At 44.8% G+C, this 15201-nt stretch overlaps 1 protein-coding gene across 1 annotated transcript in view; it reads left to right on the top strand.

The window, feature by feature from the left end:
- The window catches only part of SLC45A2 (solute carrier family 45 member 2), a 35430-nt gene extending 24614 nt beyond the window's left edge, over positions 1 to 10816 (top strand). The window contains exons 4-7 of the mRNA XM_069492567.1: positions 3107 to 3250; positions 3957 to 4080; positions 7939 to 8150; positions 10567 to 10816. Coding sequence (XP_069348668.1) covers positions 3107 to 3250; positions 3957 to 4080; positions 7939 to 8150; positions 10567 to 10791 — 705 coding nt within the window. The 3' untranslated portion in view covers positions 10792 to 10816. The remainder of the gene's footprint in view (positions 1 to 3106; positions 3251 to 3956; positions 4081 to 7938; positions 8151 to 10566) is intronic.
- The last annotated feature ends 4385 nt before the right edge of the window (positions 10817 to 15201 follow it).

Here is a 15201-nt window from a genome sequence, read left to right as displayed (position 1 = left end):
CAGTAAGAAAATAAATACATCAACTGCAACTAACTTTCTAGCATGTGCTACATACACAACACTGTAGGCTCTGAATGGTTTTGTTATTTGGTTTTAAAAACAAAATAAAATAAGAATAAAGAACAGAATAACATATCTTGGGCTGAAAGCCAAGCACCCAGCACTTCTCTTTCAAATGTGCATCTTTGGGCGGTCTCCAGCTAAGCAAGGAAAGTTTACACTTTGTCAGGGACAGGTCCAAGGCTGCAAGGCCTGTCATTGTTTGTCAAAGTCATTGCTTTCCAAAATAAGGGTGGCTGTGCAATTTGAGAACTGAAATTTTTCTTTTTAATGGCAAGAGGCCTGAATTATTTCAGGATTCAAACTGGATCCCATAAAATCTACCTCCAATTCCTCCATGCCTTCCGTTGCTCCCTCCAGCATTGAAATAGTCTCCTTCTGAGTATATTTTTGTGACGTTCTCTTCCCCCATCCCCATGAGTCTGCCTTTTTCTCTTATAAATCCATAACCAGCCGATCTCCAGCTGACAGTGATGCTAAGTAAATGCAGTGAAACAACTCCCAGGGGCTTGGAACCATTGAAAGGGATTGACCAAGGGAATTGATGAGTCAGGAACAAGATACAAGCTGAATTTTCATTCTGAAATTTAAAATATCCAAAGGGGCTTTGAATATTTACATTCTTGGCTTTCATAGAAATCTTAGACACATTTTAAAAGCTTGTATCTATTTTTGGGAGAAAGAAGAAATTAGGTTAACAATGAAAGCACTCTGAAAATTATGTATGAGTCAGAAGCATAAATTAATATTTTGAATGAAGCTGAATCCTTACTGGCCAGATTCACTTCCTCAACTGTGCATTTTTTGGAAAGAGGAGAAGGAAAGTGAATATGAATCACTTAGTTTGTGGCATGAAAACCAGACTTTGTTCGCTGGGCTGTACCTTTAGCTACTTCCTCCTCTGGTGGAAGAAAAAGTAGTAATTCTGTGCTACATTTCTGTTATAATCATCACTTATTTTGACAGGTCCCATATTCTATGCAGAACAACTGTTTTTCCTACCTCCAAGGGAATGTCTATAGTTTTTTAATATTGATTAAGTATAAGAAAATCAGTACAGTCTATAGTCAGTGGGTTACATAGTAAAAGACTGATGAAGTTTTAAGAATTGACTTATTCAACAAAACTAAAATGAGTAAATATAATTTTCTACAGCAAAGAAGTAAAAAGCATTACCATATAAGGTTTAAGAGTTATAAAACAATATGCTGTTCTAGTTATTAAAAATCTCAGTAGACTGTCTTATAAATAAACCAGCCAGGACTCAATTTCATGATGTCAAGATTCAGAATAAATAAAAATCTGACAAGAAAGACCCATTGCCCCACCAGGTTAATATTTATAGTCTGAGGATCTTTAGGGCAGCTGACTGATTAATATTCCTAAGGTTTTATTCTTCTCTCATATGACAAGATGCTAAAGGTTGTTTCATTCTTTGTATTTCAAAACAGTCTGTTAATAGCTTAAAGTTTCTCATTTTCTCCAGGTTTCTGAAACCCAAAAATTGTAGCCTCTGGTTTTAACATAATTTAAATCTAATTTAAAGAATATGGGGCTTATGTATTCATATTTATGTGTGAGTAGGTGTGTCTGTAGGTGTATATGTAAATGTATATATTTAAGTTCTACATTGTTCTCACTTCTGACTTAACATAGGGCTCATTAACATGTGTCAGCTATTGGCAGGATCCAGAGAGATAACCTAGGAGAAGGCAGCTGGCCGAGAACAGGGAGCTGATGGCTTTCTGTATTAATTTTCTATTTCTGCGTAAAAGATTATCACAAAACTAGCAGCTTTAAACAACATCCATTTGTTTTTGTTTTTTTTTTTTTTTGAGACAGAGTCTCACTCTGTTGCCCAGGCTAGAGTGAGTGCCGTGGCATCAGCCTAGCTCACAGCAACCTCAAACTCCTGAGCTCGAGCGATCCTCCTGTCTCAGCCTCCCGAGTAGCTGGGACTACAAGCATGCACCACCATGCCCGGCTAATTTTTTCTATATTTATTTTTAGCTGTCCATATAATTTCCTTCTATTTTTAGTAGAGATGGGGTCTCGCTCTTGCTCAGGCTGGTCTCGAACTCCTGAGCTCAAACGATCCGCCCACCTCGGCCTCCCAGAGTGCTAGGATTACAGGCGTGAGCCACCGCGCCCGGCCAACAACATCCATTTGTTATCTCAAGTTCTGAGATCAGAAGTCTGGGTGGGCTCCACTGGGCTTTCTGCTCAGGGTCTCACAATGTTGAAATCGAGGTGTTGGCAGAGCTGCGTTCTCACGGAAGTCTGCCTCCAAGTTCATTCAGGCAGAATCCAGCTCCTTGTGGTGGTAAGGCTGAAGTCCCTGCTTTCCTGCTGACTGTTGGCCAGGAGTTGCTCTCAGCCCCTAAAGGCCCTCTCAGGTCCTTTCCAGGTGGCTTCCTCCACATTCAAACCCAGCAATCCCTGTGCTTTGAATCACTCTGGTTTCCCTATCCACTACCAGCTGGGGAAAACTCTGTGCTTTTCAAGGGCTTAGATATTTCGTTAGGGTCATCCATGTAATATCTCTTTGGATTAACTCAAAGTCGACTGATTAGTAAACTTAATTATAGCTGCAGAATCCCTTTGCTATGTAGGATATAATTGCGGAAGTGACATCAGGGGACAGACATCATGATAGCCATCTTGGATTCAGCCTACCATGCTCTCAGATCTAAGAATTATGATCACTAAGGCCTGGCTTAGGTCTGTGAACTTTGTCCTCTTGCAGCAGTTCTGTCATTCAAAGATAGGATGCTAGATATCGGTTGTATCTTGTCCCCACGCTAGCATCATTCCCAGTGCCTTTGCCTTTAGGGTACCAAAGCCCCATTCTGGGCTTGAAACTGTGAAGCAGCCACACATGTCTTAACAGAATACCTCCCATGAGTCTACTCCATGGAAACCTAGAGCTATGCGTGGGAAAAGACAGATGACTGACAGATATGTAGCATGGGTGTGTGCTCTGGCTGCCAGAGCTGGCAGAGTGTCTGCATTGAAGGTCATACCACTGTTTCATGTTTTGCTCCAGACTCGTAGGGGGATGACCATGAAGTCACTGCTGAGGGCGCTGGTGAGCATGCCTTCCCACTACCGCTACCTTTGCATCAGCCACCTCATTGGATGGACGGCCTTCCTGTCCAACATGCTCTTCTTCACAGATTTTATGGGCCAGGTGATGAACTGCCTGTGTACACACTCACTGACTCACCCATCAACCCCTCCATCAGCACCTGTTGAGCTTCTTTTAGGCTAACCTCTAGGATGGGCACAGTTAGAGTATAATAAAGAGTACTGTCAAGAAACTGGCTTACAGGTTCTAGAAACACACTACTACACTCTGGACAACTAGAGGACACTATGGGGCCTCCTGCTCTTGACCTAACAAATGGGGAAAAATCAGCATGAACTGTAGTGATCAGGAAAGGCTTCAAAGAAAGGAGGCACAGTATAGTCTGGGCTTTGAAGGAAGAGTAGGAGTTGGAGAGATACAGAAGAGGGAGAAAGCATTCCAAGCAGGTATAGGAATGGTATGTGTGGAGATGAGTCAGAAGCCAGTTGGCTGTACCAGAAGATGGGTGGCAGGGTTGCCTAAGTCGAGTGGGGCCAGATGTTAGGAGGAAGGAGGGATGTTAAGGATCCAGGGGAGAGTTGTGTTGTTTGGACTTGAAGCAGTAGGCATTAGACTTCCTGCTCGTCCCCGAATGGAGGTGTGATAGGATGGAAGGGGTGGCTTGGTCATAACAGAATGAGTTCTGTGCCCTAGAAAGGGCCCTTCAGGCAGGGACATTTGCTCCCCAAGGGTGGAGAATCAGAGTGCATGAGCAGGAGTTCCTACCACACTGCATTTGTACCCTAACAGCCCCAAACCTCTCTTTCAGATTGTGTACCACGGGGATCCTTACAGCGCACACAACTCCACAGAGTTCCTCATGTATGAAAGAGGGGTCGAGGTTGGGTGCTGGGGCTTGTGCATCAACTCCATGTTCTCCTCACTTTACTCTTGTAAGTCTCCCTCTCCTAATGAACGGTGTCTTCTAAAGGCCTCTGGACTAGCAGAACTTGGATTGGATATTGCTAGATTTATTAATATTTTCTGCTTTTCAAAATACCAGATTCTTGATAAATATATGGAGGTCAGGAAAAACTATTCCTTTAGAAAGAGCCCCATGAAGTATCCTTTTTCATAGTGAATTTTAAGTGCCATTTTCCTCAGTGATTTTTTTTTTTTTAATACTTGGAATCAGTGGGTTCCTCATCAAGGTTTCTGGAAAATAAAATGGAATCTTGTAAACAAGATGAAGTGTTGGGTAAATGAGGAACAGAATCCCAGCAGGTCCATGTTCTATTGGAGCAATTTCACTGGTGGCGTTTCACAGATATGCTTATCAGACTTGCAGATGACATAAAATAAGAATGGTTAATTATATGATAGGTGACAAAATGACCATGTAAAATGACCCTAGCTCAGATATGCAGGGTGGTATGTTACAGGAACACTGTCCCAGGATTGAGAAGAATTAGTTTTTCTTCTCAGGTGCCAGCTTTCCATGGGGTCTTAAGCTGCTTAACCCCCAGAGTACCTAAGTCTCAGCTGTGGGCACACTGAACAAAGCGATTTGTGCTTCTGATTTTAAATAAGCCCAAGCTTATTAAAGAGCGTCGCACAGGCTCTTGTTGTGCTTCCTTTGCTAATGTGTATGGAAATCTCCGAGCTCCGTGGACACTGAATTAAGTGAAAAATCTGGCCTGAAAAATGTATGCAGTTCCCCTGCTTGCAGTGGAAATTTGGCTCCTAATTATAAGCAGCTCTGCTCATCCAGGGTTGTGAGGAAAAGCTGACCCCCAACTCAGGCCTCTCGGCCTTAGACGGGCGCAGGGACAGCAGGGGCACGGCCCAGGTGGGGGAGATGCCCTGTTACTACTCTCGGGGGCAGGCACTCTGTTCCCGTGGGGGAAAGGGTGAATTTATACCAGGGCCCCATCCTACCCTTCACCTCCCCATAGCACAGCAGAGAACCTGCTTCAAGATCTCTTGAAAATTTAGCACAGTTGGGAAAAGAGGACCTAATATAAACATTTAAGAAGTTCATGATCCCCCAAATCATGTAACCATAAAATTCATTATTCTAAAATTTACGATAATCAAGTGGTAGCTCAAAGCTTACATTTCTTTAGCAAACTCCTTTCTTACCCTCAAGAGTGTGAGCTAAGAAAATTCCAGGAGGATGATTTCCAGCACTTAAAATAGAATCGAAGAGTGTTAGACTAAAAGGGTCTAATGAATTATCCATTCCATTCCTTTGTGATTGTAAGGGGTGAGGGGACAGTTTACTACTATCCTCATTCTTGTGACAGGAATACATTTTTCCACGCATAATTAGTATTTTAATTTTGTGTCAATTTTAATTTTTTTTCATCAAAAAACCCCTACTAGGTAATGTTCTATTAGTCTAGTTAGAGTTCCTGCATGAATTTCATGGCATTTCAAAATTAAGAAGCATGTTATTTTTAGGCTCTTTCTAGTTAAAAGCTCTGTGTACAAAATAAATTATAATTTAAATAGTTTTCCAAAGTTATATTAATATGTAAAGCTACAGGATCCCTACCATTGTGAATTTGAACCACAATTTTATTTATAAAATACCACTGGTCCTGTTCCAAGACCTTCAGGCACTATGTCTCCATGTCCCCAGGATAAAGTCAAAGTCCTGAGCTTGGCGTTCAAGGCTTTTCGTAGCTTGGCCTAGTTCACACTTTGGCCTCTCTCGCTCCCACACCAATTAACTACCCCCGATGGATGACCACTACAGACTTTCTCATCTTTGTGTATTTGCTACTGCTTTTAGTTTCCTCTTCTACCTCTTTCTACCTTCCCACCTAGACAGCTCCTAGTCATGCTCTTAGACCCAGCATATTCTTACTTCCGCAGTGAAATCGTTCCAGTTTTCCCTCTGCACCCTAACCCACCCTAGGCAGAATCAGTCATTTCCTTCACTTCCAGAGCTCACTCTATTATCGTCTATTTTGGGCTCATCACACAACAGCAGGTGCAGATCCCGAGTTTCTATCCACTTGGAGCTTGGCAGGACGATCTGGCTGCTGGGGTGGAGGATGGTCATGGGGACTCGTGCCCAAGCTCCTTTTGCATGGCGGGCACACACACGCCCATGTGAATAGGGATGCTGAGTACGGGGATACAGACAATTGTTCATGTCATAGCCCGTGCTTACACCTGTCATCTCCCTCCAGTCCTGAAGAGAAACACTTGTGAGGATGTGACCACCACTGGGCATCAGACCCGTCAGAGGGCAAGGCAAGCTTGGCCCTGAAATTTATCGATTGCTCTTCATGAATAAAGCACTCTTGGTCAGACATTCAGTCTTTGTACTAAAGTTTCTTAGGTTTCAAATATCTCTTTATCCTTCTTTGCCTTCTTCTCAGTGGCCTACACATTTGGATAAGAGCATTTCCCTAAGGAGTATTGATGGTGTCGGTTAAGTACTGAGACACCTTAGATTACATTTTCTGAAAACAAAAACTGACCTAGCTTTATGCTGCTTTCATTCTCCACCTCAACAGCGGCCCTCCAGTAATGGGATGAATTTAATAGAGGAAGCAATGTTGCCTGCTTGTCACTTCCAGAGCTTTGTCTTCCATCAGATGACATGAGACAGTGTTAATTTCATAATTGATTCAAAGGTACTACATAGTAGGTTGCTTGTCTACAAGGTGTAAGACCAATAATTATTTGAATAGAGATATGGCAAGTTTCATTCTTGGATAGGCATCTTTCAAGTATCTATCATTTATTCCCCCAGTTCATGTGTTCCAGTAGAATGGGGCAGGGGAGAGATAAGGAATGTATAGATTAAAAACAACTGATTTAAAAGGAAAATGAAAGGTTTTAGGGTATTTTCCTTACCATTGTGGAAAACATCGTAAAATGTTTTAAAACAGAATTTTTCATTTTTTAAAAATCAGCTCTACCACTATCCTTGTATAATCAAGCCAAGTTTACCGGCTGGGAGGGGAAGAGCCAGCCGTCTTCAGCCCAGCCTGTGTTGAAACAGCAATTGCCACATTATTTGGATGTCTTCTGTGTGCTGGCATTGGGCTGGGTGCTTTCACAGGCGTTTCATCTCATTTGGTCCTGACAACAACCCCGAAGGAGGATTTTATCAGTCCCAGTTTTCAGATGAGGAAGCTGAGATGTGGAGCAGTTAAGGAGCTTGTTCACCGAGAGTGAGGGAACCAGCTGGCGAGGGGCCACGTGCTGTGGGGGCCCCTTACCAGCCTGGGAAAGTGTCTTTAGTAATCGCATATCCTTTATCTCCTTCTTAGAAGTGTGCACTACATTCTGATGGGGGCTGAGAAACGGTGAATGACTTGGATCATTCTGCAAAATCTGGTTGTTTTCATTTTCTGCAACCTGACTTTGGGTGGTAGGGCCATGATAGGCCTGTGTAATTATTTTGGTCCTGTTGGGCCAGAACCCCTCTGCATTAGAATAACCCCCACTTATCTCCCATGTCTTGCAGCCCCAGGGTCCCATAGCCAAGGTGGGCTTTTCTATTGCCTCTTTTGTGTCTTTTTGCTACCTGGCTGTCTGCTAAACAGTGCCAGGTCCTTCTTGTTAGAAAAGAGAATCAGCCTAGCAAGGCAATTTTAAGCTGTCCTTTATGCAAAGGATTCCAAAAGCCAGCTGTTTTCAATCCACAGATAAGGAGGTTCTTTTGTTCCTGACTCAGTATCAAAGGAGATCTCTTAAAAAAGTGAATCTTATACAGAAAGGATTGTCTGAAATTATTAAATGTTGTGAGGCGCTGCCGGCTCTAATATCTCCCTCTCTTCTCCCCACAGACTTGCAGAAAGCATTGGGATCATACATTGGATTAAAGGGTCTTTACTTCTTGGGATATTTGCTGTTTGGCCTGGGGACAGGATTTATTGGGCTCTTCCCGAATGTCTACTCTACCCTGGTCCTGTGCTCCCTGTTTGGTGTAATGTCCAGCACCCTGTACACCGTGCCCTTTAACCTCATTGCTGAGTACCACCGCGAGGAGGAGCAGGAGGTGTGTTGTCATTTGAATCTCTGCCCTGGGCAACATCCAGACTAACCCGAAGGCCAGGGTGGATTTGGTGGGAACATGTAGAGCAGAGCTGGAAGATAAGTGTTCTCAAAACAGCAGCACTGAAATGCCCCACCAGTCATAACTGCAGTCTGGAGCAAGCGTGCCCACAGCCCAGCCCAGCCCTCCCCTCCGCCTCACTCTCAACCCCTGTGCACCTGGGGAGCTGGAGGGGAAGGAGTGTTATTTCCATTTGTCTGGTTAGGAAAAAGGGGCTTGGTGGTGCTGAGAAACCAGCCAACAATCACACAGAGCTAAAGAAATGGGGACCCGGGTTTTCTACAAACACCCCAGGTCTCCCAAACACCCCAGGCATCCAGCAGTTCTGGATGCCACAGTGAAGGTCCCCTGCCCCCAGCCACTGCAGAGGTGCACGGTGGAATTTCTGGGAGTTGTTGGTTGAGGGTAGAAATTCCCAGGCAATGTTGTCCGTGGGAGTCCAGGTGTTAGCGCGTCAGACCCTGTGTGCAAGGAGGGAAGCTGGAGCCACGGGCGTCCTCCCCACCGTGCTGCTCTGAGAGGGTCCTACTCCATCTACATTCTGAAACTCGACTAGAGAGGAAAGCATGAGCAGTCCTCATAAGAACAACAAATCTCGGTATTTCTGCTAAAAAAAATTACCACCTCTTCTTATCAACATGTACAGCTTTCTCCCCCGTGAAAATAGGCTTGCAGTTCCTTAACTGGAGCAGCAGTGTATTAATACAAGGCACAGAGATAACATCGCGATTAATCCATCCCAGTGTGAAACTGTAAAACCATTGAGCATGTGTCCAGGTGGCTGCAATTCTGACCTTCTTTTCCACCATCTGATCTGGCAGCAGGGCAGAGCCGCACCAGAAGTTAAAATCTTTCAAACAGGAGTTGTGGCTGTCCACATCCCCTGGCAAATATTGTCACCAATGTTCCAGTGCATGACAGGGGTGTTGCTATTAAAGAACTGTCCCTCTGAGGACGGTAAGGCAGAAACACCCCTGCTTTGGACTCGGAGAAGGCTGGATTCAGATCCGGCCTCTCCTACTCAGAAGCTGGGTGACACTGAGGATGTAACTTATTTGTTTGTTAAGCAGCACTAAGAATGAGTTGTTCTTAGATGAAGTGATATGTTCACATGGTTCAACAACCCCCATGATAGGCAAAGTGCACACCGTGACGTGTCCCCTCCACTCTCTCCTGTCTCTCCCGAGCCCCGACATGCTGTCACTCATTAGCTTTTTGTTCACCTTGCCAGGATTAGTTAATGATAATCAAACAAATATGATTTTCCTTTTTCTCCCTTCTTACTTCAAAGGACAAATGCATTTTTCTGAACAAAGCTTTTTTTTTTTATAACTTAATAGTTTAGAAAACATCAAACTCTCAGAGCCTCAGTTTCTTTATGAGGCAAATGGAAATATGAATACCCACTTTATAGAGTTGTCAGAAAATTAAACAAGATAGTGTGTGTAATGTGCTTCCCGTAGTGCCTACCTAGCACCTAACACAGACTCAAAATATGGCAGCTAGTATTATTATTGTTGCCATGGGGATAATGATAATAATACACACATCTAGGGAGGTGGTGAGAACGAAACAAAGTAACAAAACAACCTTGTACAGGCCTAGCACCTACCTAAGAGCTACCAATAAATGGAAAAGTATCAACCAGTTCAGACCAAATACCAAATATTAACCAAATATTAATACATTTAACCAAATACCAACCATATTTTGAAAGGTTGAAATGCTTTTTGATGTTGCTTCTCTTAAATATCAGTCATTCAATATCCTTCTGCAAATACTTGAATTTTTAATACTAAGGAAGAAAAAGAATGGGATATTTATTGAGTTTCCAGTACATGTATTTATTGGTTTCTTAGGAGGAGATAATATTGCATTTATTAACCATTCAACCCTTATATGTGTAAGTGGTGGAATTTAAGACTTTGTCATAAGTAGAGAAAACAGCATCAGGCAGGAGAGTGGAGCTTCCCCACAGCCCTAAGTCAGGGGTTGGCAAACTATGGCCCACTGACCAAATGTGGCCTGCCACCTGTTTTTGTACAGTCTATGAGCTAAGAATTCCTTTCAAATTTTTAAATGATTGAGAAAAATTCAAAAGAAGGATAACATTTTGTGGCAAGTGAAAATAACATGAAATCAAATACCAATGTCCATAAAGTTATATTGGAATATCAGTTCATTTACAAATTGTAGCTGCTTTTGCACAGTGCAGAGTTGAACAGTTACAACCAAGACTGGGTGATCCACAAAGCCAAAGGTATTTACTACCTGGCTCTTCATAGAAATACTTTGCAGACCTCTTCCCTAAATGAAAATTCATTGTAGATCAAATACTGTTCCTGTGCTTCCCTTGCAGAGGCAGCAGCTTCCCGGAGGGGGCGCAGACGACAGTGGGAGAGGGAAGGGCGTGGACTGTGCTGCCCTCACCTGCATGGTGCAGCTGGCTCAGATCCTGGTCGGAGGTGGCCTGGGCTTTCTGGTCAACATGGCTGGCAGCGTCGTCGTCGTGGTGATCACAGCCTCCACAGTGGCACTGATTGGCTGTTGCTTTGTGGCTCTCTTTGTTAGATACGTGGATTAGGTCAATAAAGAGACATTGACCCTAACTTCAGACACAGTGGGGCACATGGCAGGAAGCCAATCTTTTCTGGAGCTCTGTGTCTTTAAGGTCTGCCCACTGGATGCCCAGTGTTGTGACTTCAGCCACGCTATCTACCCACCTTTCACTTTCAGCCAGTCCTCTGCACAACAGTCCCCATGTTTCAGGCATCATTTGTCTGGTCTGTGCCTCCACGCACTGGTGGTAGCACCTACCCATGCCTTCCTCACTGTATCTCAGTGCAGGGATAGGAGAGGACGGGTCTGTTTCCCACAGGACATTTCAGGCTTTCACGAGACCTGAGAAGCAGACTCATCTGACATATGATGCATGGATGTGTTCTATGACATTTTTTTACTTTTTTTTTTTTTTTTTTTGAGACAGAGTCTCACTCTGTTGCCCAGGCTAGAGTGAGTGCCGTGGCGTCAGCCTAGCTCACAGCAACCTCAAACTCCTGAGCTCAAGCGATCCTCCTGTCTCAGCCTCCCGAGTAGCTGGGACTACAGGCATGCGCCACCATGCCCGGCTAATTTTTTCTATATATATTTTTAGCTGTCCATATAATTTCTTTCTATTTTTAGTAGAGGTGGGGTCTCGCTCTTGCTCAGGCTGGTCTCGAACTCCTGAGCTCAAACGATCCGCCCACCTCGGCCTCCCAGAGTGCTAGGATTACAGGCGTGAGCCACCGCGCCCGGCCTATTTTTTTTTTTTTTTTTTTTACTTTTTTTAACCAAGGATCCATATATATAATAGTTGGAAAGGCATATATGTCACTAAGTTCACAAATATTCAAAATATTGCTAATGATTTATATTAATTTATTCATATTTAATTTGCTTCTAGTTAATTCCTATTCATTTATGGTACCCCTGACAAGTCTGCTTAAACACCTCATGCTGGCAGATTCACCACTTTAAAACAGTTCATTTCATTGACACAGTAAAAATACTTCTCTGTATTTCCCTTGTTTCATCCTCTGGAGTCGACGTGAAAGTCCTCCTAAAAGCAGCCTCTCATTTCTCCTATGATCTCTCCTCCAAGCTAAGCAGTTTTTCACTAACCACACCCTTCAACTGCTTCTCTTGTGGTGAGGGTTTCAGCAGCCTCGGGAGACAGCATGGTTTAATAAAAGTCATGAGCTTTGGAACCAGCAGGGTTTGAATCCTGGCTTTGCTGCTCAGCTGCACACTAATAAGCCTCCCTAAGCTATGCTTGCTAATCTACACATTTGGGATAAAACATCCTATCTCAGAGAGTTGTTGACGATTGCAACATAACACTCATGGAGTGCTTACCACTATTCTAAGTGTTTACCTGTGTTAACACAGCAATCTTGGGGGTGGGTGCTGCTATTCATCTGCATTTTGTAGGTGAGGAAACTGAGGCAGAGGGGCATTGTATAATTCATCTGAAGCCACACAGCTTTTAAGAGCTAGAGCCAGGCTTTGACCCCAGGCTCTTTGGTTCTGCTGCTTCATGTATGGATAGCATTTGGCCTGATGGCTAGCACCTAGTGGGAGCCAGCTATTGTCACTACTGTTAAGGCTCGTCATCCTGTTCTCATCCCTAAATCTGCCCCAGGCTTACCTGTTTGCCTACGCAACTCCAGATCTGCCTGATCAGTACAGAATAGAGACTGGCCCATCTGTGTTTAGAAGTTAAAGAAATTGTGTAGTTCCTTCTCCTACTTCATCCAGAGTCCTGTAGTATATAGTCACTGCCTTGGGTGAACTTCTAACTGACCACAACCTTTGGTACTGGAAAGGAATTGGGAGAAAGGACATGAGCTACTTTTGAGAGCTGGGACATTTGGGATTTAAGGTATTGCTTTTGTTTGCCTAGTGCACAGTAGAATGGTGGGTTCGGTAGCATGGCCAGGCCCCTGCCATGTCAGCTCATTTGGGGTAGTGCTCCTGAGACGAGAAAGTAGGCTCTGTTCCTCAGCAGGCTTTGGGTCCTCTTTCACACAACTGTTGGGTGTACAAGGGGTGCAGGCCCACTCCTAGCATTGGCAGGGGCAGAGGCAGCAGTATGATTGGAGGCCATGCCCACAGCCCATCCCTCTTCCCTGCTCCTCCCACCCTTCTTTGTCCAGAGATGGGAGAGTCCTGTGTGTCCTTTGGTGTCTGCACATCCACAGGCTTCCACCCCCCCCCACCACCCCAACAAACGAACCCCCTTAGGCACCCCTCATACCTAAGGGGGCACAGATGCAGTGGTTGGTCTGCCCTCTGGAGGGTGGACTCAGGAAGGAACACATGAATTTCTTGTAAATAGATTCAGGGCCATTTGGGTGGGGAATTTTTGGATGGAGAATTCTGAGGTCTCAGGTACTGGAGCATAATCTAGAAGGTGGGAGAAGGTGCAAGGGCAGAGCAAGGTCCTCTAATGGTGAAACCCAGGCAGGGGCCTGGCTGCCCAGGTCTAAGGGCAGCTCTACCAAAGACTGCCAGCCTAAGAGCTCTGCCAGGGAGTGGATCCACTGTCAATCTGGGCTGCAGCCTCCCTCCCCCTCCTCATCTCTCCCCGATCTCAAAAGGCTGATCCCTGATGTCTCACACTTACTGGTCGTCTTGTTCCTGCTCAGGCTTCCACTTGCTGCTGCAATTCTCCCGATTGCCTCCTGTTTGCTTGAAGAGCCTGCTCTCTGCTGCTCCCTGGTTATCACACCTGTGACTGGGGCAGTGCTCAGGGGGGCCGGGTATCTGGGGCTTCCCCATGGATCTGGCCACTTCTGCTGTGTGTGTGCTGGGGACGGGAGGGTGGAGGGCAGGGGACTTAGAATGAAGCGGCCACTTCTTCCTGCCCACCACTCACCCTCATCACCAGCAGGACACGCAGCATCCTCATCCCACACTAGGTGCCCCAGGCTCCTGCAGCTTACCCGCTTCTCTCCAGATCCCTGGTGCTGTCCAGAGCAGGCTAGGCTGTCTTCTCAGGCCTGAGGGTGGTGTCCTTTCACTTATCAACCTCCAAGCCTTGCTCCCCTCTCTGCACAGGGACTTGTCATTTTCTGCCCCCAGTCAAGTCCCCCTATTCTATTAGCACAGTCACTCCCAAATGAAATCATCTCACTCTTCTCATGAAGCATATGAAAAACTATCGTGCCTCCCCCAGTTTTTTCCCCCTCCTTCATCCATCCTGGAAAAACAGTTCATAGCTGACTTAGAGGGGTGATCAGGAAAAACACCTGCTCCCAACCTGATAGGCAAATGCTCAGAGGATACCATGTCACACAGCCCTCAGCATGACAAAGGAAGCAACACCAAACCACCTCTGTTGCTTCTCCTACCTGTACCTGGCCTTGGCAAGGTTTAGCAATGGAATCATCTGTGAGGTTCAGTGTTTATTCACTGAACATTTCCCCAGGGACTGTTCTGGTGTGTGAAGATTTGGAAATGAATGGACCAGCAAGCTGGGAAGGTGACCCACAGCTGAAGGCCTTCCTACCTGGACCCCCAAGAAGTGAAACATAGCCATCCTTGACCAACTGCAGGGCATGAGCTTTATTATAAGTGAAGTTATTTTTAGATGGAACATTGGATAGGCTACAGGGCTGAGGAAGGGGGCTAAAGGAGGCATCTCTCTCTCACACACACATACATGAACACACACATGCACACTCAAATATGCAAACACTTTATTTATTGAACTCAACTCCAAAGAGGTTTGAATGACTGGATGGAATCCAATTTAAAAAGCCTTTAACCACCTTTGGGAACCCAAGTATTTGTTCTCAGTATGCCAATGACATGTTCTTTCTGGCAAAAATAAGTCCTGTTCCCAGACAAACAAAACAAATGCAGGGGCACATATATTCTCGATAGAAATCTCAGGAAATCCTAAGAGAAAAGGAAGCCACACAGCTTTGCTTCTTGCTTCCCCAACCAAGCATTTGACATTCTAACCTCAAAGCCCTTTGTCACCACATTTCCTCATCTTCAAATGCTCTCTCTACCTCCTCAGCCCCAGCCTATGCCCAGCCTCCATTCTGCCTAAATTGTGTCCATGTTTCCAGGCCCATCTCAAATAGTATTTTGACCAGGAAGTCTCTGACTCCCCAGCAGAACCCATCTTTCCTTTCTCTGTGTTCCCATAGTACTTTCTTTTAGCCTTACTATGTCACTCTACTCATTGTTCCCTGTCTTACAGTACTGTGACCATGGCTGTCTGTCCTACACGTAGAAGTCAGAAATGTGTCTGGTTCATGCATGTGACTGAGCACCCAGCACAGGCTTTGGCATACAACAGGCACTCAGGAAGTAACTGCTGATTCCAACTGATTTGACCACTTCCTTGTTGATACTTTTGTCCTTGTGGTAGACAGAAGTCATGGTCTTTGATCCCTCCTGTCATGTTCTCAGAAGCTCTCAGCTTTGGATTGAACAAGGT

This window comes from Eulemur rufifrons, chromosome 17 (assembly GCF_041146395.1).
Source record: "Eulemur rufifrons isolate Redbay chromosome 17, OSU_ERuf_1, whole genome shotgun sequence".
Classification (NCBI taxonomy): Eukaryota; Metazoa; Chordata; class Mammalia; order Primates; family Lemuridae; genus Eulemur; species Eulemur rufifrons.
Note: the sequence above shows the minus strand (reverse complement) of the source record. Positions and strands in the feature narration are given on the sequence as shown.